General features: G+C 55.8%; 1 protein-coding gene and 1 non-coding gene across 3 annotated transcripts; one reads left to right on the top strand and one right to left on the bottom strand.

Annotated features, from left to right (window-relative positions):
* Window positions 1-1,220: 1,220 nt before the first annotated feature.
* LOC117032560 (U6atac minor spliceosomal RNA) lies at window positions 1,221-1,346 on the top strand. Its single transcript, XR_004424751.1, has one exon. It is a non-coding gene; the product is annotated as a U6atac minor spliceosomal RNA (small nuclear RNA).
* A 2,202-nt stretch (window positions 1,347-3,548) lies between these two features.
* On the bottom strand, window positions 3,549-24,186 carry WDR5 (WD repeat domain 5). Of its 2 annotated transcripts, none has more exons than XM_033123590.1 (14): window positions 24,031-24,186; window positions 20,444-20,635; window positions 19,612-19,720; window positions 19,212-19,285; window positions 18,737-18,826; window positions 18,438-18,527; window positions 18,146-18,229; window positions 15,342-15,397; window positions 11,933-11,979; window positions 9,541-9,616; window positions 8,149-8,182; window positions 7,433-7,507; window positions 6,617-6,704; window positions 3,549-5,473 (listed from the first exon to the last, which is right to left on the bottom strand). In XM_033123590.1, the coding sequence occupies exons 2-14, from the start codon at window positions 20,522-20,524 to the stop codon at window positions 5,373-5,375; spliced, it is 1,005 nt and encodes a 334-aa protein (XP_032979481.1). In that variant the 5' UTR covers window positions 20,525-20,635; window positions 24,031-24,186; the 3' UTR covers window positions 3,549-5,372. The 2 variants fall into 2 exon arrangements, with proteins under 2 accessions (XP_032979481.1, XP_032979480.1); XM_033123589.1 differs by lacking the exon at window positions 24,031-24,186 and adding an exon at window positions 23,437-23,591.
* Between the last annotated feature and the right edge of the window lie 1,306 nt (window positions 24,187-25,492).

Here is a 25,492-nt window from a genome sequence, read left to right as displayed (position 1 = left end):
GAGTGTGGGCCCAGGACTGGAAAGGGACTTGCCCAAGCCACACTACACCCGCTCTCAGCTGATGCTGCTGCCTCCGCCCTGGCCAGGAGTCGTCCCCTCCTCGCTGTCTGTCCCCTGTCTCCGCACATGCTCTGCGAAGGTGGGCACAGTGCTTCCGCCCACCTGTAACTAAAGGGCTGACCTGAAACTTCCCACCCGAGGACGGAATGGAGGTGAAGCCGGCCTCCTGCCGGCTGCGCCTCCCCGGGCTGGACCCACCCGCCTCCTCGCCACCCTTTCTGTCCTCTGCCCTCGTGCTCTGTGCGTGTGGCCATGAGCACGTGAGCGGACAGGCGTGGATGGACACGGTGGTCTCTGCACAGCTGGGCGGGTCTGCACGCGTACTCACGAGCAGTGTGCACACATGCATACACACGCACACGTACATACACGTCTGCACACATGCACGCACCGCGCGGTTTATCAGACGGGCGCACCAGCCCGCACAACGCCCCAGAGCACGCGCCAGTCGGAAACCGGGACACGCGCCCCCAGCCTGCGGGAAGCCCCGGGTCACCGCCTGGGACAGGGGCACGCGGCGCCTGCGGGAAAGGCAAGCAGGAGCCGCAGCGACCCACCGTCTACACCGCGGGGACGGCCAGCACCAGAAGCATCGGATTTAAACCTTAAAACTCAGAGGAGAGGGCAGAGGAGACAACGGGACGTGCGGACTGGGCCCGCGTCGGGGCTTGAACCCCGGTCCCAAGGCCGGCGCGGAGCATGCGCGCGTGTCGTTCCGCGCCCCCACGTTTCCCCAGCACCCACAGTTCCAAGCGCAGGACCGCGTCCGGAAGTCCGTGGAGCGTCTCTTCCTTCCTCGTCCTCTGATTCGCTACAAACCACTTCCATTTCCGCAGAAAGTTCCGAGCCATTTCCCGACCGTCCTCTAGGCGTGTTGCTGTTTTGTTTCCGGGGGAATCTAATTTGCTGAAGGACGCGGAGGACTTCCGGGTGTTTCTCCCAGCCTCTGGTTGGCCGGTTTTATGAATATATTAGAGCACGAAAAAATAGGTTTTTTTCACACGCTAAAATGAATGTAGACTCTTTAGTGTGACTATTGAACTCCCCGTCGGATGTAGACACTCTTATTCACATATGTGAAGCGCACATCCGAAGTCACCATAAGCGTGAGGTGACAGGCTTTCCGGCCCTTAAATAGCGGCCAGTGCAGCCCTCGTAGCGTGTTGTATGAAAGGAGAGAAGGTTAGCACTCCCCTTGACAAGGATGGAAGAGGCCCCCGGGCCTGACAACACGCATACGGTTAAGGCATTGCCACCTACTTCGTGGCATCTAACCACTGTTTTTTTTATTTTTTATTTTTCTTTCCCCCAACTGCCGTTAGCCCTGTGCGAGGGCAACAGGGATTCACGAGTGTGCGCCACGTGCGGTGCACACAAACACACATGAAACTCTGCTTGGAGCAGCTTGGCATTTTCCCGGGATTGGCGTCAGCGCCCCTGGAGCCGCTGTGCCTTTATCTCCTCCTCTGGTCGTAGCATGTTCCACTGTTTCCCGCCCCAAAGGCGTCATTCTGGATCCTCCCTCCTTCCTGCACACCAACCTTTGATGGAGCGGTTTACTGTCGGAAAAACCGTGCGACCTTGAAAACAGGCCACCAATTAAGAGAGCTCTTCGACCACGGCCCGCCATGCAGTCAGTCCCTCGGCCACTGCTCTCCACACCGTGAGGGGCTGACTGTGCCTGCTTCTTGTTCCTGGAAACGCCAAAACTGCAAAAAGTGTGTGGTTGTTGCCCTGTGGGGTCTTACCATTTTTGCCAGTGTTGAATCCATTTACAAATTCACTTGGGCACTGCTGTGTTCTGTGCAAGTGCCGCATTTGAATTCTCTTTTGCAGTGGTAGTGACACCGACAGGTTTCCTCACGGAGTTAGGGAAGACATTTGGCAAGCTGCCTTTTATGTGCCCTTCAGGCTTTCTACCTCCATACGTTTCGGCCTCCTTGCTCCATTCCTGCCCCCACCCCAAGTCGGGCAGGTGGGGAGCTCAGGGTCTCCCAGGGGGCCAAGCAGCCAGTGGGCTCTCTTCCAGCCCCTAGCCACGGCGCAGGAACTGGGCCTTCAGCCCCACTGTCCCATTCTCTGGGTCCCTGCTTCTCCAGCCCAGCAAGCGGGCCCTCCCGCTCACCTCAGAACCGCCTGCCCCTAGGGCAGCCTGCTGAGGGACAGCCAGGCCTGCGGGAATGTGGCCAACACAACTGCTTGCTTCCAGCGCTTTCCTCACAGGCTAAGAGAAGGACATACTTAATCCCCAGAAAGGCAACCCAAAGGGATGAGGGTGTATCCTCCACTTTTGTCCATACACACTGCTCTAAGACTCAAATGTAGGGCTCATTTGGGGACCCAGAAAGATGCTTACCAAATTAAGTAAAACCTGGATCGACTCCACTGTTTAAAAATCCAGCAATGCTGGATGGCTCAGTTGGTTGGAGCGCGTCCTCTCAACCACAAGGTTGCCGGTTTCCGCAAAGGATGGTGGGCTGCGCCCCCTGCAACTAGCAACGGCAACTGGACCTGGAGCTGAGCTGCGCCCTCCACAACTAAGATTGAAAGGACAACTTGACTGGAAAAAAGTCCTGGAAGTACACACTGCTCCCCAATAAGGTCCTGTTCCCCTTCCCCAATAAAATCTTAAAATAAATAATAAAATAGCCAAATAAAAAATCATCATCATCATCCAGCATCATCCAGGAAGCTTCATTCGGCTCAGCCTCCAACTCAGCTTAGAGAAATGAGCCAAGAGAAATGAGCCCAAGTCCAGGCGCAGACTGGGGCCTGTAGGGAGGACCTCTGGTCCCTGATGCCTGGTGAGGGAACCAGCAGGGAAGTTGGGGTGACCAACCACATGCAGGTGGCACCAGCTCAAACCACGAGTGTACGTATGTGTAGACATATCTTTTTAAAGATACTAAGACAACTGGGAAAATCTGGACACCAAATATTTGATTAAAGAATATTTTAGGTGTGAATGTGGTATTGTGGTGACTCTGCTTTTGGGAGAATTTTCCTTTAGATACTGTGTAGTCACTGCTTAAATAATAAAATGCCTGGGATTTATACACAAATAAGAGGGGAGGGGCACACAAACCGAGATGTGTTAAGTTTTTTGAATTCGGATGACTCTTGTTCACAATTATCCATAATAATTTTGCTTTTAATGAATATACTAGAAGACATTCCCCAAGATGTTAGTGGTCGTGGGAATCTGGGTGAGTTCCTGTCTTTGCCTATTTGTTTTACATCGTCGATAATTAGCACAGATACCTAACTTTCATAGTAAGAAAGACTATTTTAAAAAAAAACACGAACTTTCCACCAGAGTGCACTGGCCTAGAGCAGGGAAAGGGCCATGTCTGCTGCCCCTCGGCCCCCCCAGATAACAGCCATACGATAAGGTAAAAAATTCTTCCAGGACAAAATTACAAGACATGAAAATCTTTATTTCCAAAAGAGAAAGTATTTTTACATAAATCTACAACAGAGAATTCCAATGTAGAAAAAATACACTATATTCAAGGACACGGTGTCCGCACGCACCCCCCCCCCCCCCTTCCAGGGGCAAAATGACACCAGGACCAACAAAGCTGAAGGGACCTCGTGGTCTCTTAGGAAGAGCCACTGGAACTCTGACACACAGAACTGGAGCACTGTCTATCAAAACACGCTGCAAACGCGGGCCCAGCCCGAGCACTGAACCCATTTCACTGCAGCAGCTCATTCGTAGAACAGATAACCCACTGGCACATCAACTTCCAAGGAGAGGACGCGGAAAACTGCAGGAAGCTTGTTTCCAGATGCCTTTAGAACTGTCATGCTACCCCATGTGACAGCAGCCACCAGAGGGCTCCCAGGAAAACTAGGGACAGCCCCAACTTCCTCCACTGCCCGTCCCACTGAAGGTCCTGCGGGCTTCCTCCATTACTTCCACCCAGAACCCCGGACCCGGGGACTCGAGACCTTAGGACAGCAGAGCGGGCTGCAAGGCAGACTGCTGACGTCGGCCATCTGTACCCCCGCCCCAAGCGGGAACACACCTCCCGGGCCTCCCCTAGGTGTGGCAGGCAGCCTCCACCGCAAAGGTCCCGGCACCGGCGAAAGGGGCTCAAAGCCCTGGGTGGGCCTTGCTGCACTGCACACAGGGGTCCCCAAGGGTCCCCGTGGACTGGCAGCAGCTGCAAACCGCTCTGCAGTCCTACCACCCCCACCGAGGCCCGCCTGCTGGGGAGGGCCAGGCGGCTGGATGACACCCACTGCCCTTTGAAGAGCCAGCTACCAGGCCCGCCAAGGACACCACGAAGCCTGTGGGCCTCAGGCTGCCAACAGGGGTGGGCACCAGCCTGAGCCCGTCGGACCCGAGTCTCATCCTAGGACTGAGGCACCTCCTATGCCCCCGTCTCCCGAGACAGCCATATGCAACCGTCAACAGGGCGTCTCAGGGCCGCTGGCTGGTCGGCAACTAAGCATGTCCCCCAGCCCCACGTTTACCCGGTTAAGCCGCGGGAAGTCTAGGCCTCTGCAGTCCCTGGCTTCCAGAGGACAAGGTAAGACCGCATGCATCGTGGGGGGCACCAGGCCTCAAAAAAAGTCCTTTCAACCTCCTGCCAACTCGGAGGCTTTTCACACAGAAGCCAGTGGAGACAAGCTTCGCATGATTGCGGCTGCTGCAACCGTGCACAAAATCCTACCGTTTCTTACAGCCTGTGGCTGCTTGTGGCGTGAACACCAGGGACACAAACAGGAGACTAGTGAGTGCCACCACCGTGCCGTCAGCACAGGGGCTACGAGTTCCCAACATACAAAAGGTTTTGTACACGGAAATAACCTCACAGTGGTCTGTTTTCCAGAAAGACGTTAAAATACACTGGGAACTACTACAGGCAGGAACCGGTGACAGTGACAACCATGTCGCTAGAGCATCTACTGGACACACAAGAGGGGACCACCCTGCGGAGGCCGGGCTGGGAGAGGCCGTGGTGGCGACTGGTCACAGCGCTTGCACTGGGTAAGAAAACATCAAGAACAGTACAGAACACTTACTGGAAAAAAACACAACTCATGTAATTTGAACTTCACCCTTTTGTAATAAAAAATTAAACTTTTGTTGACTGTTTGAACATAATACAGACTAAGAACTCTTCCCCAGACAGTGTGAGAGGAATTGGCAAGAAATGTCACCTTCTAGAACTTTCTGGTGGTAACACTTCCCCTTCAGAGGCGGCTCCCCGGTCCCCGGGCCCGGGCAACCCCTCTGAGACACCTCGCTCCTTGCCAAACGGGCCCGCTTCCCGCCAGCCCCTCCCGTGGCACCCGAGGGCCTAGCAGTCACTCTTCCAGAGCTTAATCGTTTTGTCATTTTCCAGCGCGGCCGAGGCGATGATGTTCTCTGTTGGGTGGCATGCCGTCGAGATCACAACATCTGCAAACAGGGACAGTCAAGAACGGTGCCCTGCTTGGTGTGGGGAGCGACTCCCACTCCCAGCCTGGCCCACCCAGCCGCTGACCGCCGCCTCACTCAGCCTTTCCCTGCACCGAGCTTTCAGGGTGCTACCGAAGCGACAAGCACTGTGCTGCCCGCCCGTCCGGCACACGGAGCTCAGGGGCCACGGAGCAGGACAGCGGGCCGACAGGGTGGTGAGCCCCGGCCTGGAAAGCTGCGTGAAGCAGAAGCTTCTGAGCGTCAGTCTGTCTGCAAGGGGACGACGGCACCATGCCGTCGAGCCGGCCCCAGGGCAGACCTGCGCTGTGCCGTGCACACACACACCTGGCGGCTGTCACAGGAGGTCTCGCTGCGCCGACAACATGCACTTCCCCCGGGGCCCAGGGCCCATGTTCCCACTGCCTCCCATCACAGCTGGAACCAAGGTGCTGGAGGGGCCGCTATGTCCGTGAGTCAAGGCCATCCCCCAGGTGGAGGCATCACCTGTCACAAGCAGGCACCTGGGGTCGGCCCGCTTCACGTACTTATAGCTTTCACATAAACTGAACCCCTGAATTTGACCTGTTGCCCACATGGCTCCCACAAGCACTGAGCGTCGCCCAGGCTGCCTGCAAAGAGCAGTGAGCCCTGTGGGGAGAGCAGGCCAACCGAGCGTCAGTGCCCCGTCCAGGGTGAGCCTTTTGGGGGGGGTGCTCTTTTAGGGGAGACTGTTTGACTTACCACTTTCTACTGACTGCAGAAGACAAGTGCCGGAGGGGAGGGGAGCAGGTGTTGGGGTGGGGAGAAGGAAGACACCCGGGTGCTGAGGAACCAGGAAAGGGGCAGCCCCTCAGCTGCCTGGCAGACAGGTCAGAGCCCCTACAGTGGCCAGAGGATGCCCCCAGTCCTTGCACCAGTCTGGCCCTAAGTGGCCACAGAACCCGTGTGGACGTCCGGCTGGGCAGCCGGGCAGACGGATGGGAAGAGGAAGGTAAAGCCGAGACCAGCCCGGCCAGCTGGGAGCTCGGACAAAACCCCGGCCACCAGAGGGCGAAGGGGCAAGAGGTGGACTCGGACGCCCCCACAACGCCCCCTGTGCTTCTCCAGCAACAGCCAATGCACACAAGCCCGATTCCAGCTCACCTGTGTGACCCTGTAATTTCTGTACAATCTCCTTTGTCTGAAGGTTCCAGATGTACACCAGGTTATCTTCTGAACCAGACACGATCCACTGGGCAGGGCACAACAAAATGGGAGGACGACATGAGAAATCCCGGTCCGAGTTCGCTTGTGTGGACCGGACGGGGTCACTTTCCAATCCCCCAACTCACACCCTCCCTTCCGGGGGCTGCTGTGCTGGAATCGAAACGCGGGGCTTCCGTCCCTGTCCAGGAAGCCCACGTCGCCTCCCCGCGTCCAGCCAGCCCTGCCCCCTCCCACCCACCACTGAGAACCACGCCATGCGCCAGGCTTCTGGGATATAAAATGTTCTCTTCAATGACCACTTTCGAAGTTTTTGTGTCGCTTACAGTTCAGCTGAATGTCACATCTACTCTAGTCATACTCCCCCTGGACCGTGCGACTGAGACGCTCTGGTGAAAACCCGCTCTGGGCTGGACGGCCTGTTAGGACCACTCCGGTCGGGCGCCTGAAGCAGCCGTCCCCCAGGGACAAGGCTGTGGCCATGCCCCTGACTTAAAGGGACACACCAGCTGATCAGTCACCACAGCCCCTCGCCACCGCCTCCGCGAACGGAATGGGCGGGGCCAGAAGCAGGTGTGAAAAGACACCCCACAGCTGAGTGACAGTCACCACTGCTTTACGTCATGCGACTTCATTTTGGTTAAAATACTAACTCCTACTATTCTGTGGGCACGGAAAGCATCTCTAAGAGTTCCAACCTGTAGCGGGGTCACCTCTCAGCGGGACAATCTGGAAAGGACGCTGGAGAAAACTCACCTTCCCACCAGTAACGGAGAAATTCGCAAATATGCAGTATTTCTCGTTCTTGTGACCGGTATATGTCTTCAGGCACTGAAAAGGCAAAGGTAACAGTCTCTGTTCACAGTCATGATTTCCCCATGTTCCAGATAATTCCCTGATTCTGAGAGCGGGCACTTTACGGCTGACTACACTTAGTTCAGAAAAGCACTCTAAACACCTACAGTAGAAAACCAATGTGCTCAGAGCTTTGACTTGCAGACTGGCAGGCTGCAAACCCCGCATCTTTAAGAAATGGGCACATGGGCCCGGCCCGGTGGCTCAGGCGGTTGGAGCTCCATGCTCGTAACTCCAAAGGCTACCAGTTCGATTCCCACATGGGCCAGTGGGCTCTCAACCACAAGGTTGCCGGTTCGACTCCCGCAAGGGATGGTGGGCTGCTCCCCCTGCAACTAGCAACGGCAACTGGACCTGGAGCTGAGCGGCACCCTCCACAACTAAGACTGAAAGGACAACTTGACTTGGCAAAAAAAACATCCTGGAAGTACACACTGTTCCCCTTCCCCAATACAATCTTTTTTTAAAAAAAAGAAATGGGCACGAAACCAACACAATGGAGCTGGCTTTCTGAGTCCCTCTGCTTCAGCTCCTGGCTCAGCTCTGCCACCAACCAAAGCCACAGCCCAGAATACTGCACAACCCCAACTCAAGCGGGCCGTCTCCCAGCTGCTCACCTTCCCCTTGCTGTAGTCCCAGAGTTTCAGCGTGCTGGAAGGCAGAGAAAGGGGGTGAGTCAACCATACATTTCCAGGGTCTCTCTGAAGCCCGTCTGCTGTCTCTGTGCGCCTCAGCTGCTCGTATGTCTGGAGCAAAGCCGGTGGCGGGGCACCCCCTCACCCTGTCCAAGTGTGGGTGCCCAGGGGGCAGGGCACGGCGTCCACTGATCTAAGGACATCCCAGTACAGTGCAAGAATCCCAAATACTTGTGGTTCAAAGACAGACGTTTTTAATAGACATATGAAAAAATGATCACCATCACTAATCATCAGAGAAATGCAAATAAAAACCACAATGAGATACCACCTCACCCCAGTGAGAATGGCTATCATCAACAAGACAAATAGTAACAAGTGTTGGAGAGGCTGTGGAGAAAAAGGAACCCTCGTACACTGTTGGTGGGAATGCAGACTGGTGCAGCCGCTATGGAAGGCAGTGTGGAGGTTCCTCAAAAAATTACGAATAGAATTACCATGTGATCCAGCAATCCCTCTCCTGGGTATCTACCCAAAAAATCTGAAAACATTTATCCATAAAGACACGTGTGCTCCAATGTTCATTGTAGCTTTGTTTACAGTGGCCAAGACATGGAAACAACTACAATGTCCTTCGATAGATAAATGGATAAAGCAGTTGTGGTATATATATACAATGGAATACTATTCGGCGGTAAGGAAAGATGATACAGGAACATTTGTGACAACATGGATGGATCTTGAAAGTATAATGCTAAGCGAAATAAATCAGACAGTAAAAGCAGAGAACCACACGATTTCACTGATATGTGGTATACAGACCAAAAACAACAAGAGAACAAGACAAACAAAGACATACGTTTTTAAAGGAAGCTGCTGGGAGCTCCCTAAGTCACTATGTGGTCATCACATTCCCGTGCAAAAGGGATGTGGGGTTGCTGGTTCCAGCATCCCCCAGAACAGAGGTCAGCAGCAGCATTCCTTCCCACTTGGGCAGGAACCCAGCCCTCCCACATGGGGGGCGCAGAGCTGGGAGGGAGCACAGCCCCAAGTGTACACAGGGAGGCGGAGCCTAAAGGACCTCCCACAGCAGAAGGCCAACAGTCCCACTGATGGGGAAATCTTCCACGTGTGGGGGCAAGGTGCTGGGGCAGAACCCAAAGGCACAGCCCCCTCCAGAGAGGGGGCCGGGGAGGCTGCCCTGGCCACACCATCACCACAGGGATTCGCCCCCTGGCAGACACCCCCCCCAACCCCCCCCAGCATCCCGGAAGCTGGAGCCCAGCAGGAGGGTCTGGGTCCAAACTGGGCTCAGGAAGTTTAACACTGGTAGGAAGCGGGCTCCCCCGGCAGGTGGAGGGCACAACTGCTTACTTGTCCAAGGTCGCAGCCAGGATGTACTTGCCATTCGGAGAGAACTTCACAAAGGACACGGGAGGGTTGTCATCATCTGTAGGGAAACAGACAGGCTGATGCCAGGTTGCCGAGGCCGCAGCCCGGAGCAGGCAAGGAGGACGCCCCCATCACGGCACAGAGCCGTCCCAGTGAGGCCACTGCCCCTGGTGCCAGCACCACCACCATGGTCCGAGTCCCTGAGGAGCTGGCTACACGTCCCTTCACCCCCCCCTCGTGCACTCGTGCGCCGTGTCAATGCTCCTCCGGCCTGCGGGCCCATCACGGGCCCAGTGACCCGTGACAAGGGCTCGAGCAGCACAGGGCCTGCAGAAACTCAGTCCGGCTGCCAGGCTTTGGGACGGAAGGGGACCGCGCAAGGACTCAGGACAAGCTTCCTCACGTGCAACGTGTGCAAAAACCCCCAGCTCGGTTGAGCGACGACGGGGAATAAGGAAATGACAGCGGATAAGCTCCGTCTCCCTGTCACTCAGTTACAGCAGGGTTTGTAAGTTCCCTCCAGAAACCACCTTCACGATATCCCCACATCCTCGCTCCTGACCCCGGGCGGCCCTGGAAATCCAGGTCAGGGCCTCCCGGGGCTCAGCCGTCAACCCTCTCACAGCTGACAAGGGGTCGGCACTCCGGCACCCCAGCTACGTGCCGCTCCACTAAGCCTCACGACGGGAGGCGCGCGTTTCCCTGGCCTGAGTGAGGAGGAGAGGACCGGGGGCGGGCACCCTGGTGTGGGAGCAGGGGTGGCTGGTGTCCCGAGCACCGGGGGAGAGCACGGCATCACCACCTCGGAGGACCCGGGCCCGGCCCTGCGCAGCCGGCGCCTCTGCTGCCGACCAGTCCCATACACTGAAAAGGACATGGGAAGGCGTGAGGCCACTCACAGCCCCCTCGGGTCCCAGGACTCCACGGGAAGGCGGCGCGTAACTCAGACGAGGTGAGGGGTGCCGACAGTGCGAACCCCAGCCCTGTGGTTAGCAAAGTGTCACGGGACCTGTTGGCTCAAGTCCAGAAAGTTCTAACTCCCTAGACCTGAAATCAGCACCGGGTAGGGAAATGGCGGCCCTGCGCCCCTGCCTCCCGGGGGCTCTTGCTGCTAGCCTTGGTCTACGTGATTAACCTCCCTGGGCCTCGGTTTCCCGCCCAGCTGCGGGGTGGCGCGAGGATTAGATGTGTTAACACGACGATGCTGAACACAGAGCGAGCACTTCACCCAGCAGAGGTGGCGGCACCAGGCCTCTGGGGAAAAGACGCTGACACACAGTGAGTGCAACGTCGCTGTGGGAAGTCAGGCTGCACATCCCCAGGGGGGCCGGAAAGGAAGAAAACCACCAAGGCCGCTGTTAGGGCCGAGCTGAGTCCTCTCAAAACCTTATCCTGAAGCCCTAGCCCGAGCACCTCCGATGTGTTTCGACCTGGAGACAGCCTCTAACGGGCTGCCTGAGCCCGAAGGAGGCCCTTCCGGGGGCCCTGGTCCAAGCTGACAGTGTCTGGAAGCCGAGATCGGGACACCCAGGGCACACTCACAGAGGAGCCACCGTGCGAGCACACACCGAGAAGGCTGAGGACAGGCCTGCCGACACCAGAACTGGGGAGGACAGTCTGTCGCTGCAGCCCCCAGCCTGGGGTTCTGCTGTGGTGGCCCCCGCGGACTCACGGCCACGTGTAGGAAGGACGCCCAGGGGCGGTGCCTCCTCGGGGAGGCCATGTCCCTCCCTACACGTGGGACTAACGACAGCCCAGAAGGCTACAGCCTGCCTCGCTCTGCCCTAAACCCAGAACCGCAAAGGTTTCCAGGCTGACTCAGGTGATCAGCCCTCCAGCAGCAACACTGCCCTGGTCAGAACCTTCCCAGGACCCATCCCACCTGCCCACACACCCCACCCAGGCCAGGCTGTTTTCCCACTCCATTACGTCACATCCTGCCCAGAGCCGCCCTCCCCTCGTCCCCAAGGAGCCCCTCCAACGCCATCTGCAGAGACCATAGTGCCTTCCTCAGGCTCCTTCCCGCCCACCCCTGTGCACCCTTGGCAGGTGGGGCCAATCACACCTGCTCCAGAAATGGTCTGAGAAGACAGCCCCTGAGGCCGAGGCCAGGGAGGAAGACCAAGGGTCCCAGGTACCGGCAGAGTCGGTAGGGCTCAGAGTCCTTCCAAGGACACTGCAGGGCACAGCCCCAGTTCGTCAGGAAGAAGCTGGTGGGCGACAGAACAGCCCAAGGGAGCAGATCCAGGACAGAAGAGAGGCTTCCAGAAAACCACAGAAGAGCGAGGGTGGGAGGCAGCGCAGGAGAGCACCCCCAGCTGGGTCACCTGGAGGAAAGACACCTCAAAGCGGGAGGCAGAAGCCCAGTACTCACCGATCAGCGTCTTCAAGCACTGGCCCGACGCGGTGTCCCAGATCCGACTGCAAAGCAAAGACAAAACACTGTTCAAAAGCGCGTTACTACTCACAGCTTGTGCGTTCACAGTTCTTAATCAGATACAAGTTTTACAACCAACACATTCCCTCCTTCATTTCTTCAGGTATGCTTCACTCGTTCATTGAACAATCTTATGTTCCAGGGACCGAAGTGGCACTGCACACTCGGACGCCGTGTGCACTTGCTTCTCTTCCAAAGGTGCACGTCCACAGCAGGAGAAAGCACCACGGAGAAGGGCCAGCCGCTCCACCCTCCTTGGCCCCGGGGAGGCGCTGGCAGCCCTGCCTGGTTCCTTGCAGGTCTCCAGGTGCACGTACACCGAGCACGTAGCCACTTGGGAGTTCGTTTTATATAAAAATAGATGATCACATGCAATTTCCTGGACAGCCCTCAGTTCAAAAGCGAACTTATTCTAAGCGTCACTGTTCCCGGCGTGGACGTCACATTGGTCCAGTTTCGGAGCTTCTGAGACTTTCCTCCAGAAACACCATTTTTGGAAGCACACACCACCGTGTATCAGGGCCTGCACTTGTGGAGCATGGATCCCAGGTGGCGGCCTGGGCATGGGGTCGAAGGGCGCCTGCCCAGGATGGAGGCCCCTTTTTATGTGCCAGTGTGGGGTCCAGCGCCTCGTCCTGGGTCCTCGGCTCTACGCTGTGTCTCTTTGGTGTCAGGTCACCCTTTTCTCCACGTGGGTCCTGCTCTTTCTTGTTAAGACATATTCCCAAGTATCCTAACGTTTCTGTCACTATCACACATGGAACTGTTTGTCACCCACTTACTGGTAACTCCAGGCAGAGAGAAAAACTATCGGTTTCCAAGCATTTCCCTAGCCAAAGGCTGGGTGGCACTTTGTAGCCGGCAGGACCTGGGGCCAGACATTTGCACTGGACCCTGGCTGTCACTTACCCACGGAGAGGAACCGGGCAAGTGCTGATGCCTGCCTCAGTTTCCCAACTGAAAAGCGGGATGGTGAAAACCAAGTGGCCCCATCACAGCACTGGTATGGGGTCTAAACGAGCTGGTGTTTGTCAAGGGCCGTATCAGCAGTTTTTAAGTAAGAAACATACAAATACATCATCTGCTGCTGAGAGCTCCATCTCCACCCAGTTTTCATACAATTACTTTTATTTTCTTACCACATTAACTAGAAACTCAAATACCAACGAATGACGGGGGAAATGGCATGACTGTTTTGCTCCTGACGTTAGTAAAAATGGATTTAGCGTGTCACCACTTATAATACAAGATAATAAAAGTTTCTGGTAAACAGACGACAATACTGGCCTATGTTACTGTTTTTATTAGGAAGGGCTGCTGGCTCTTACCAGCTGCCTACCTGACTTCTACTGGTCATAAATCATATGGCTGTCTGCCTTGCTTTATTGGCATGATGACTTAGATTACGGATTTCCTGATGTTTACTATTATTTTCACAATCTTGTCATTACCCAACAAACCCACCTGGGCGTGGAATACTACTTTTAATGCACTGCTGGGCTCACTTTGGTAACGGTTTCTCTGGAATCCCGACACTGATATTCTACACGAGTGAAGTGTCTGCTGTGGTTTTTGTTTTGGACCAGGAACCAAGTGTGGGGAGGAGGGCCGTGCTAGATCCATAAAGTAGTAGGGGGCACCCCAGCCTTTTCTGTGGTCAGAAGTTTCAACAGGCATAAAAGTTTCTGTTGTTTAAGTGAATTCCAGTATAAAATCACAGGGCCCGATGTCACTTTTAGCCCTTCAATCCCCTTTCCCAACCCCCTCACTGGTGACGGGTCCCTCAAGTCCCCCTTCCTCAGTCCACTGAGGAAACAGCAAGTCCCGTGAAGTCCCAGTGCTGCTGAGACGTGGGGCCTCCTCCCTGTGGGTGGGCCACCCACACCCTATTCTCGTCTTGCTTATCCTTGCTTTTTCCTTGTTTGGGTTTATAAAGGTTAACTATTTACTGGCCTCATTCAAGAATACACTTTTTCAAATTGTTTTATTATTTTCTCCCTTTCTCCACCTTTTAACTTCATAATTTTCCTCCTCCCACTTTCTTGGTATGCTTTTTATTTTTCTGATTTCTTTAGAAAGCTTTCAGAACCAGTCTACAAGCAATTCCGACTGGTCCCTGCTTTTAAGAAAACACTCATTTTTCTGCCTGCAGTACCCAACTTCCTCCCCACGAGCACACACAGCCAGTGCTACCGTCCAGGTCTGCTAAGTCCTAGGTCCCCTTCTGTCACCGTCTAAAAGTCACGTGTCAGGTTTGCATTCTGGTATTTCCAGTTTTCACTTTGGGCTGCTGTGCCACTCAGTGCAAAGGTTTCGAATTCTCAGTCATTTTCATCAAGGCCGCCTGGTTCGTGACGTGTCTCTCTCTCCCTGCTTAATGCTCCATCTTTAAATCCCACTTATGTTAAATAACATTGCTCTTTGCTTTCGATCTGCCCAACACCACCTGCCCACCCTGTGTGTCAAACCCGTAGTGCCCACTTGGTTTTAGGTCTCTTTCTCGAAGGTAACACAGGAGTCGGAGGCCTTTTAACCCAAGCCGGAGGGCCTCTGAGGAGGGTATTCAGCCAAGTCAGCAGCTCCAGGCACACCTGATACACTTCGTCTCCTTTCCTCCCAGGTGTCGTCACATGTATTATTTATGTTACTCTATTTTCTTTTTATGTTACTTTTGCTAAGTGTGGGCAAATTTCTAGTCACACACTCTTTCTCCCTGGTAACTGGGAAGTTCCACTTGGCTCATCAATTCAGCCAGTGGCCGCCACCGTGCTGTCCCCTCCCAGTGAGTCACGATGCCATCCCTCCACAGCCAATACAACGAACGCTTCACCTGCACATAGCCCCATCACGGATTTCGCCGAGTTAAATCTAAAACATATACTTCTGCATCTGCCCTCATTTCTCGTAAACATGAACACCTGCATGACAAACTCCGAGCCCTACAAGCATGACTCGCTGAGACTAAGCTGGATATGGTGCGTGTCACCACCTGCTGCACCCTAACGCTTCCTCAGTGGGACACCAGGCTGGTGCACTGACTGCTCAGCTGTCAGCACGTTCCCTCTGCGCACCAAGGCCGGGAACCTGTGCAGTGCACATGGGGTGTGTGTACACGAAGCCCGGTCCAGCCCGGAAGCACCTGGCAGGGCCCCTGCGGGGAGGACCCCCGGCCACACCACCCCCACACCACTGTCGGCCTCAGCAGCATTTTCACCACCTGAGGTTGCACTGTGTGTCTGTCTGTCCTGCCACACCTTGTTTTCCCCACTGCTGTACACCCAGAGACCCCACCAGTCAGGAGGCCTTTACCACACGCTGGCCGCCTGAGAGAAGTGTCTGCACTTACCAGAGCCCATCGTAGCTACTCGAGACTATCAGGGATCCATCCCGGTTAAAATGCACCTGACGGGAAGCAGTGGGGAGAAAAAAGAAACTTACTTTTCGATCACTGACACATTGCTTCTTACCCAAGCAGTCCTCCCACTCGTGAACGCTCACTACAAACGCTCACTATAAACGCATGCACCTGCTACGCACGGATGCACCATCGTTTGCTTTAAATTCTACTGATTTCCTCCTGAAGACTCAGAGACATGCAAGCAGCAAGGATTAAATGATCCTTTTTACCCAGTGTCTCACGCAAGCTTGTTTTATGATGACGGAACCATAAAAAGAAAACCAACCCTGAAACACACCTTGACAAGGTAAATCACTTACTACGAAATGTACTGTTGGAAACAAACACAACCAACCATCCAAGACCTACTCGCCTGCCGGATAGAGGCCGAGCCTACGAGCCTGTGTGGACCTGCTGCGGCAGTGAAGGCAGCCAGACCCCAAAGTGGCTACAAATGACTCCCCTCACCTTCCTTTACAGAGGCAACAAAACTCAGAAGAGAAAACCCACTTACTCAGTAAGTACCCCACGAACAGACTCGCTGCCTTCTGACTCAGGGGTCCTGCCCGGACAGTGCCGAGAACCAGGAGTCCCGCACACCTAACGCTGGGAACACCCCAGCGGCTCAAGCTTCCCCAATTCGCAGAGGGGACAGAAACGAGACCCAGGTTGCTCCAAACCTTGTCCACAAGCACGGTGACCCTCAATTTGCTGCTGGTCCCAGAGGCTGACTTACGATATTCCCACACCATTTATTTGATACGAAGGCCTAATTCTGCCCATGACAAGGGAAGGTGGGACACCTTCTGAAAGAAATTCCAACCTGAGAAGTCCCTTTCTTCTGATTTATCTTTGGGCTTTTCTTTTCTCCTTTTTCCCAAATGAATCTTAGTGGGAATAAATGTATCACCGAAGGCAAATGCAGGTGTCAGAGAAGCAATTCAGCCCATATGGTACCTTCCAAAAGGTAGTCAACAAATGTAAATGCTATGAAGAAATAAAAGGTGACAAGACAGAACCTAATGGGGACGCCAAGTCTCAACCCAGATGAACAGACACTAGGAGCTCCGTACAGAGGGGACTCCTGGAGACAACGAACTCGTGCAAGAGCACCAAGGCAGGAGACAGTGGCGAAGCTAAGGAGAAAACAGGCCGCCTGCTGTGGCGGGGGGGAGGGGTGCAGGACGAGATGCACAGGAGGGGGACTTCATGGAAGAAGCTGAGATAGGCGTCCAGGCAGGAGAGGACAGTGGCCGGAAAAAGTGGGGGAGGGACTGAGGTGGGGGGAGCCAGCAGAATACCAGCATCCTGGAGGCCTCCAGCTGCAAGACGTGTCCCATAAAAAGCTCAGCGTGTGTCCTCGGACACGGCTACCCCGTGTGTAACGTCTGCCCCACAGAGATCGTCACACACGCACACCGAGCTTCAAAGGAACGTGTGCACTGCACGCCCTCTGGGAAAAGCGAGAGTTACAAACAAGCCTCCCTGGGGTGACTGGCACCGTCTCCGCTACCCACAGGGCGCGCAGTGCCAGAAGTCAGGGGCCGCAGGACATGCGGGGACACGGGGGCGCCCCAGGCACCTTCCTGAAGCACAGGAACACTCGCAGAGCAGCAGCTGTGGAGCAGAAACACTGCTCTTTAGATACAGGAGGCACACCGGGAAAGACATTTAAAAACCAAAGCGCCCAGGGGGCAGACTCCAGCCACGGGCAGCTGACCCTGGAGGCTGGGAGGGCAGCAGACTCATCTTCCACTCGCTGCACTGCCTTTTTATAATCAGCTCACGTTACTTTTGTAAGAAACAGAGGCTTTCAAAGTCCGACCACTGTTTAAGATCAGACCCCACCTCAGCATCCCTGACCACTGTGACGCAAACAGGACGCTTTCAACACATTTCCTGGTCACCTCGCGTGTGTTCACCTGTGTGCAAGCCAGTTCTACTCAGACTGTGATCCCCACTGGAGGGCAGAGGGCGCAGGCGCAGGGTCAGGCCAGGCGCTGGGCACCCTCTCCACAGCAAGCCGCCTGCCTGCCCCCCAGGCACTGGCGGCGGCTCTGGGTCAGCGAGGGCCATGCCCTGGGCCTGGCCTCCCCGCCGTCTCCTCCATAACAGCACACGCCACACGTCCTGTACGGATCAGGGCCCCACTCTGGCCTTCCAAGGCTGAGAAGGCTGAAAAGCACTCACCCACACGACTTTAGAAAGCGAGAAGGACCACCTGCTCAGCGACAACAAGCAGACTGTTTACACGTGAGTCCTCCTGCTTTTCCAAAGGCAGACTTGGCTACGAAACCACCTCAGGCTCTTTCCTTCCACAGGAATACTTCGGCCAGCTTTTAAAGGGACTGATTTATGACACTGTGTGGTTTGACTCTTGCACACTCATTTGTACACTGGTGGCATCTGCAACTCGGCAGGACACGGAGCACGCGCAGCACGCTCACGGGGCCCGGCCTGCCAAGCGTCCTCACCCAGGACGGGGTTACCCGCCAGCCTCCCCTCAAAGTGAACGCCGCTTGAAACTCGCATTCACGCCTAGCCACACTCCCCGATGTGTGGCCCCTTCTTCCAGGCCGGGCCGCACCATCCGGTAAGGTTTGGTTCGGGGGTGCCCCCTGCCGCAGCCTGCCCTTCCACGGGGCACAGGACTGTGGGATCTGTCTGGGGCTCCCCACATCCCATCTCTGACCATCACTCTGTACCGCTGGGAGAGTATCAAGAACTGGACGTTCCCGGGCCGGAGGACTTACGGCTGAGACCGGATCCGAGTGTGCGGGCAACGTCTTGAGGCACTTCCCCGTCTTCACATCCCATATCCTCACGCTCTCATCAAACTGAGGACAGAGAGAGAGTAAAGCGAGTGCACAGGGAGCGGAGGAGCTGACAGACCCTCTGGAAGCCACGACCAGCCAGCACCACCCCGTCAGCCCCGGGCGCCGCAGAGAACGACGCAAAGCTCACCTACAGGCCCCAGAGCCTGCTACAAAGTGCAATGCGACAGCCACTCACACCCCTACCCCCAGGAGAGACCGGCGCACTTACGGAGCCTGAGACGATGAGGTTGGACTGGGGGTTGAAGTTACAGCAGAAGACGTAATTACTATGTCCCTTCAGGGTTTTCAGACACTTGCCCTAAAACGACATATTGTCAGACTGTCATTCCCAGCAACCAGTACTGGTGTCAGGTTGACCATCAACACCTAACCTCCAACGGCTGCAAAGCACACCTGCCGACCGCCGTCCACGGCCTGGCTGTCCCCCAAACCCCCCAGCCTCTCCCACAGCGCCCCTTCCCCACCCACACACACCTCACCAGGAGAGAGAGCAAGAGTTCGGCTTACCGAGCTCACGTCCCATATCTTTAGGGTTTTATCATCTGAAGCAGAAACCAGGAGGTTGGAATCCGATGACCAGGCCACATCTGATATTCCCTGGAGAGAAAAACACAGGGTCACCATCTTGATGGGACAAAATCAATTAACCAACAGAAGTCAAACCCCCAACATCCAACTAAAGACACATAAGCATGGTCATCCCACTCTCGAAACCTCTCGTCAGCGCGGGCCATAGAAGGAAACACCACGCAGGCCCTGAGGAAAAAAGCATGTCTTCTGCGGCTCCGCCAGGCCTCGCAAGGGGCTCGTCTGGGGACGTCAAAGGCATTTGCTTAAAAAACAGGCAAACACGGTAACGACTAAAAAATTTCAGGGGGGCACTTAACGTCTTAACCTGACAAGCCCTAAAGAGGGGCCCGATTCACTCGCTCGCTGGAGCTACACTGCCCAGCAGTCAGCAGCGTATGGCACCCAAACCTACCAGCTTGTGACCCGATATAGTTTTCTCAAATTTTCCATCATAGGCACCCCAAATTTTAATGAGTTTATCTGCAGCTGAAAGAAAGAAGTAAAAAACAACTGAGGTTGTCCAATCATCCACAGTCCAAAATCTGGGCTATCCCACGAGCCCCTGGGAGAGCGTGAATTGCTCAGGAACCCTGAACACGTGCCACCCACAGGAACGGTCCGTCCTCGGGCATTCCCTCCCCCTCTCCTGACCCCTGCCACTTCAGAGCGGCAAGGGGCCCGATTTTATAGTCCGACACGGACGCTAAGAGACACACGCTGGCTGCACCCCCCCCAGCAATGCCCCCGCCCCTGAGTGTCTCGCCTGCAGCTCAGACGGCCCCCACCACAGCTAGGGTCCCGCCGATACCTACACGAACTTGCCAGCCACTCCCCGTTCGGGCTGAATTTCACAGAGGACACAGCTTTCGTGTGGCCGGCCAGGGTAAATTTCAGAGCATAGTTCGGCTTGACAGGTGTAGGCTGTTGAAGAGACAATACGAATCAGTAAAAGTAACCCCCCCACCCATCCCTGTCCAATTCAACTGACTCCCAGTCCGACTTTGATTCCCGAAGCTTCATCTCAAGCTCAGACCCACCCACGGAGTTCCAAATTCACCTGCCTTCTAGAACTCTCTGTCTGGATGGCACCTTTCACATTGCACATGCCTAAATCTGAGCTCGTTCGTTGCCCTCAAAAACCCTGCTTGTCCTGCAGCGCCCCACCCCCCCACCCCCGTCAGTGGCGGGGCTCCACCATCCTAATCCCCACCCCACTGCAATGGGAAGCACCATGACACCTGTGACAGCCCTGGGTCAGCGCCCACAAACCCGAAGGCTTGTCCCTCAGTGAAAGGTTTTGTTTGCTGCCCACTCTCTACGGGAGGGTCTGCAGACAGGCCTGGGCGTCAGAAGTGTGGGCCAGGGTGGGGGTGCTTCATAACGCCTGTTGTCTGGGTTCTACAGCGACTCTTACAAGCAGGACGAAGGAGCTATGTGGTTGCTAAAGCCCCTCCCCAGGGGACAGGTCCGGGAAACCCCGACACAGCACACACTAAGCACTGGTTTGGTATGTGGTCATCGAATCAAAACTGGCACTGTTTAACTGAGGCGGGGAGAAGAGACTTAGGGGCTTGAAATGATTCTTCCAAGAACCTTCCAGCCTATGTGCCCTCTGCAGTTCCCCGGGAGCCCTCAGGGACGCGCCTTGCTCTGCGTGGCCGACGAGGAAGGGGTGGGCTGTGCTCTGGCAGCCTCCGTCTCCAGCTTCTTCTCCTCTGTTGCCATGGCTTTCAGGCCCACCGGGCAGGGAAACGTGGACAGGGAGGTTCACTGCTCCAAACAGAAGACTCACAGTGGGAAGAGCTGTCTGCTAATCGAAACCTACAGTGGGGGAACCTAGGCCAATAAGAACACCATAGTTTGAACATTAATTTCCAGGAAAAAGGAAAGAAAACATTGGACTACCTTCCTGAGCCCTGCAGCAGGGACACTGCTCCAAACTGAGGAGCCCACTATTAACCTAACTCCCTGTTAAGGCTTGTCACGTGCTAAGACCCCCTGCTCTGGCCCCTTTAATAACATAATCAAAGGCCCCACCTCCAAGGATGCTTCCTATTCTGCTACCCACAGGTCTGCAGGAATGAGCACCAGCCAAGCAAACAAAAGGCAATTTTCTTCAAAAGAGCCCTTTATCCGTTAAAAACATCCACCAAAGGCTTCTTATCAGGAAACTAACATGCCAAATTACAGGAGACTGAGTTTGGAACTTATCCAAATCCTCAAATGCATCTCAAGTGCTGCAATGGTGCTCAGAGCCCCGTCAAACACGAGCTCCCCCAGCAGTGCACACCGCTGGGGGCCTGTTGCCACGTGCAGGCTGCAGACACGGGCTGCTTCCAGGACCAGGACGCCAACAGCTCGAAAGGCTCTCTGTCCTGGTGAGGCAACCACGAGACTCGGCCGGACAGCCCAAACCAGAGCCAGGCCTGCCTGCTGAGGCCTGAACTATGCACAGATCCTGTGCAAGCAAGACGCTGCAGAGGAGGGGAAAGACTGCAGCTCAATTAGGGTTCACCACTGACAGCGGCAAGTACCCAAAAGCTGTGCGTAAGCGACTGTTTCCTCTCACAGGAACAGGTTCCATTCCGTAGACATACCGCACAGCACACTAGGTAACTCTGCAAGTAGGGGAAGCGTTATTTAAAAGGAGAGCCACCAAGACGTTCTTGCAACTATCACTGGCCGTCCGGCTCCTGGAGCTGGCACCATCTTTAATAAGTTTATACACTGGGAATTTTCACTTGGAGCTTCAAACTGAAAGCTTGCACAAACCCCGCCTCACACCAAGGTGAAATGGAAGCCACACACAAAAAAGAGCACGCCTAACGTCTTCATCCAAGAGGGGAGGGAGACAAATAACAACGTAGCACAGCTGTGCAGGGCCCACGGGCAAACATGGCTGTTTACCTGGAGCAAGACGGATCCCACTGCGCCCAAAGCCCCGGTACTTGAGTGGAGAGAGAAGGGGCAGGTTGGGTAAACATGCCAGGGGCCAACGTGCTGGCACACAGCTGATGCTCAGTAAATGCCAGCTGCACGGTGCTTATCCTTAGCCCCAGTGCCGCCTTCCTAAGTGAGCTGGCCAAGGGCAGCGAAGGGAAGGGCTAGGGAAGAGAGCTGGAAGTCTGCTTCACAGAACCCGGCATTGAGGGAGCCAGACCAGGCAAGGGCTGAGACAGGTGGCCCGTGGGGTGCCCGGAGGAGCACCAGTGGGAACAGAAGAGGCTTCGTTTAGGGTGCACGGGCAGTTCAGGAGGCACAGAGCAGCTTCCTTTTAAAACTTGAGACCCACCAGGAGGCAGGGCAAAACCGGCTGTCCTCGGGTGAGGACCAGGGAATACAAATCGGTGGTCTTAACAGGTGCCCAACCCCTCCCCGCTCCAGCCCAACCCACCCACCGCTTGCGCTAGCAAAACATTAACAGGCAAAAATCAGCTGGACTCCTAAAACTAGATTTCTGGTCTCAATGCCCCAAGATTCTACCTAAGGGGGAAGGGGAAGCGTGACCTTTTTCATGAACATTCAGGTGAGTCTGCAACAGTTGTTTTGAGGCAACTGGGAGGCTGGTTAGGGACTGGCTCCGTAGGAAGGAGGGTCTGCGGTGAGCGGGAACAATTTGGAGTCCCCCTCCAGGGCACACGCTACCTGCCCCCTTAGGACGCACAGGTGTGCACCCAGGTGACCCTAACCACCCAGGGCCCGGCCGCCCACTCCTTGGAGTGCTCTCCTGACGCCTTGTAAAAAGCAGATTCCTGGGCTCCACTCCCGAGACTGGGCCCTCAGATGTGGGAAAACAAGAGGTAACTTGGGGACAAGAAGGTGGCCAGCCCCACCTGGGTCCTGGGACACACGCTTCCATTCTAGCTCACCTATCGTTCTATGGAGCCGGGCCAACCTGGGAGGCAGCGTCGGGCGCGACACCTGCCACACGGTTGGTAAATGGACATGAGGAGGAAGAAACAGCACGGCCAGGCGCATCTTTTCACATCACCCAAGATGGCTCTAGCGGACCGGACTGAAACCTCAGCGAGGCCGGAGTCGTCTCTCCCTTCCTGACAGCGGGCCCGCACCCGAGGGACCCCATCCTGGGACCCCGGGCTCTCGGGAGAGCGAAGGCCTGGCTGCCTCGACGGAGCGTGAGCAGCGGGTCGGGGCAGGGGCGTTTCTGCAGGAGGCAGACGAGTCTGCGCGCCCCGTCCAGGCGCCGTTGGCCCGGGTGGGTCTGGGCTCTTCCTTGGGAGAAGCCGCGGAGACAAGGGGCGATGCGGGCTGGCTGCAGGGAGACGTCGCAGCCCCCTGGCTGATGGCTTGTCATTAGACCATTGAGGACCGGCCGCATGGATGAGCGCCGGGAGTCCCGGGAACCGTTGGGGATCCGTCTGGAGAAGCAGAACGGGACCTCCGCGGGCGGGGCTCCGGTAAGCGGAGGGGGCCGTGCCGGCGGGGCTCAGGGCAGATACCCGGAAAGCGAGGCGGCGTGGGCCCGTGGGGCGTCTGCACCGAGTGGCCCCGGCAGGCCGGGACCCCGGGCCGAGGCCGAGCCCGCCGGAACACGTGCGGAGGCGGCGGTTTGGGGTGCAGCGGCGTCGGCCCCCCACCCTATGCGCGTGTCCGCAGGACGGGCGGCCCCCGCTTACCTGACGGGCCGCAGCGGGCGGGAGCGGGCGCTCCGGGAGTCGCATCAGCCGCCGCCTGGGCGGGAGCCAGGCCGAGCTCGACGAGGCGGCACTGGGCCGGCAGTGCGCGTGCGCGTGCGCGTGCGCGAGGGACCGGAGCGGCATTGGGGCGGGGCAAGAGCACAAAGCCGGCCTTTCGGAGGGGCGCTACGGGGAGCGGCGAGGGGCAGAATGCTTCGGGCACGTCCAACGCCTTAAAGGGACAGCGTGATGCGCGCGCTTCCTGCTTAAAAGCGTTAACCCCAAAGGTGGCCGGTGCAGGCCGTTCTTCGCCTGCACTTTCTACACACTGAAGTATAAAGACACTACAGAAAAGTGCTAGTGTGTCCCTCGAATGCTCACATCCTGAGCTCGCCCTGTAGCGACGCTCCCAAGGAGGAGCAGATCTCCCCTCCGGGAACCTAGGGCCAGCGAGGGCCCCAATGTTTCTTCTGGGATCGCGTCCGTCCTGTTGATGGGAGCCGCAGCGTTCAGAGCCCGGCCCTGCCCTGGCCTTCCTCTCCGCGGAGTGTCTCCATTAATGGTCTGGACACCTCAGTAGACGGGGACCCTTACCTTCCCACTTTGCTGGGAGGACCCAGAGCTCCAAAAGGTCCCGAATGCCGGCACTCCGCCCACCCGCTCTCCCGCAGGGCGGGCTGCCTGCTTGGTGGTCTTCCTGCCTCTTCAGCGGAGAGCCCGCCCGGCGCACCTGCTTCTCTCCTGAGGCCCCCTACAAGGAGAGCCAATACGAACAGTCACTGCATGCAGACTGCGCTGCTGTCTGCAAGGTGATGTCACACACAGGTATCATCACCTCCAGTTACGAATGTGGAAGGGGCGGCCCAGACAGGAAGGCTCGAGGGCGTAAGGAGAACCTGGAGCCGCTGTTCTGGCCTTAAGTCCTGTGCATTCTCACCGCCCCGCCCCACTTCTGCTACCATATCGGTCTTAGAGTCTTGGGGGTGGTCAGGGTCTGACCTCCACGCCTCAACCCAAGCCCTGGGTACAATAACATGCAGTCTCTTATTTCCCAATGAAAAATGGGAACACCGATTATGACACAGGAAAGTGTGCAGACAAAAGGACAGAGCATTGAAAATGGAAATGTCCAGGGAAGTGAGGTGTGTGGTTGTTATAGACAAGGGCACCAAGACTGGTAGCTAGTCTGAAAGCCCCCACTTTAAGGAGGACGCAGGGGCAGCAAAGTCCCTGTCTGGCCCCAGCACAGCTCCGTGGATCTCTGTGCCCAGGAGGCCTATTCACCTGTGCCAGTACCCTGGAGCGTGAGACAGGTAACCAAATCTCCATAGTCATAAAGAGGGGGCACTTCCATCCACCTGCCTGCCTTGGTTCCGCCTCCCAACTGGCCTTTTTCAAACCTCTCTGAAGCAGTCAGAACTTCTAAAACGCCACCTCTGATCTGTCACCTGCTGGTTTAAGACTCAGAGCTGGCTTCCCATTGCCTTCGGGTCCAAATCCAAACTCTGCCATGGAATTTACCAGACGGGCCTCCCCGCCTAGCCTGATACCACCCCCAAACTGTGCACCCCAGGCTTCAGCCCCAGATCCAAAGTATAATATATTTCCCAGTCCTCCAACCCTGCAGGGGGAGCAAGACATGGGTCCTGACCACAGAACTCAAACCAGATTCCCAGGTAAATTGGTCTCACCTCCAGCAAAAATGAGAAAATCCTCTAACTTTGTGGAGTGTTTTTTCAATCCATTCCTGCAGTCATAAGGAAAATCCTGACAACAATACAGCAGGTAAAGCAATTCAACAAAAACTTTAAAAACTTGTCTAAGTTTTAAACCCTTTTCTATCCCTCCTAAGATGTTATCAGACTCAGAAAAATCATGAATGGAAGTTGAACAAAGCATAACAACTACAGAGAAGGGGAAAGCATTTTGGAGATTTGTTTTTTCAGAACGTTAACTGTGCTTTGGCCAATGGGAGCGAATTGGAAAATGAATGTGTTTTCATGAACAATTTTTATAGATACGACATTTCTCAAGGCTGCGCCATCAACCAGACAAT

Source organism: Rhinolophus ferrumequinum, chromosome 12 (genome assembly GCF_004115265.2).
Source record: "Rhinolophus ferrumequinum isolate MPI-CBG mRhiFer1 chromosome 12, mRhiFer1_v1.p, whole genome shotgun sequence".
NCBI lineage: Eukaryota > Metazoa > Chordata > Mammalia > Chiroptera > Rhinolophidae > Rhinolophus > Rhinolophus ferrumequinum.
The sequence above is the reverse complement of the archived record's forward strand: the minus strand, read 5'-3'. Positions and strand labels throughout refer to the sequence as shown.

Coding starts and splice junctions, on each gene's coding strand:
- WDR5 (XM_033123590.1), bottom strand. CDS start 20,524: ATGGCAACAGAGGAGAAGAAGCTGGAGACGGAGGCTGCCAGAGCACAG. Junction 18,528..18,736: donor AGATATGGGACGTGAGCTCG/GTAAGCCGAACT, acceptor ATGTCGTTTTAG/GGCAAGTGTCTGAAAACCCT. Junction 7,508..8,148: donor GGGACTACAGCAAGGGGAAG/GTGAGCAGCTGG, acceptor TTGCCTTTTCAG/TGCCTGAAGACATATACCGG.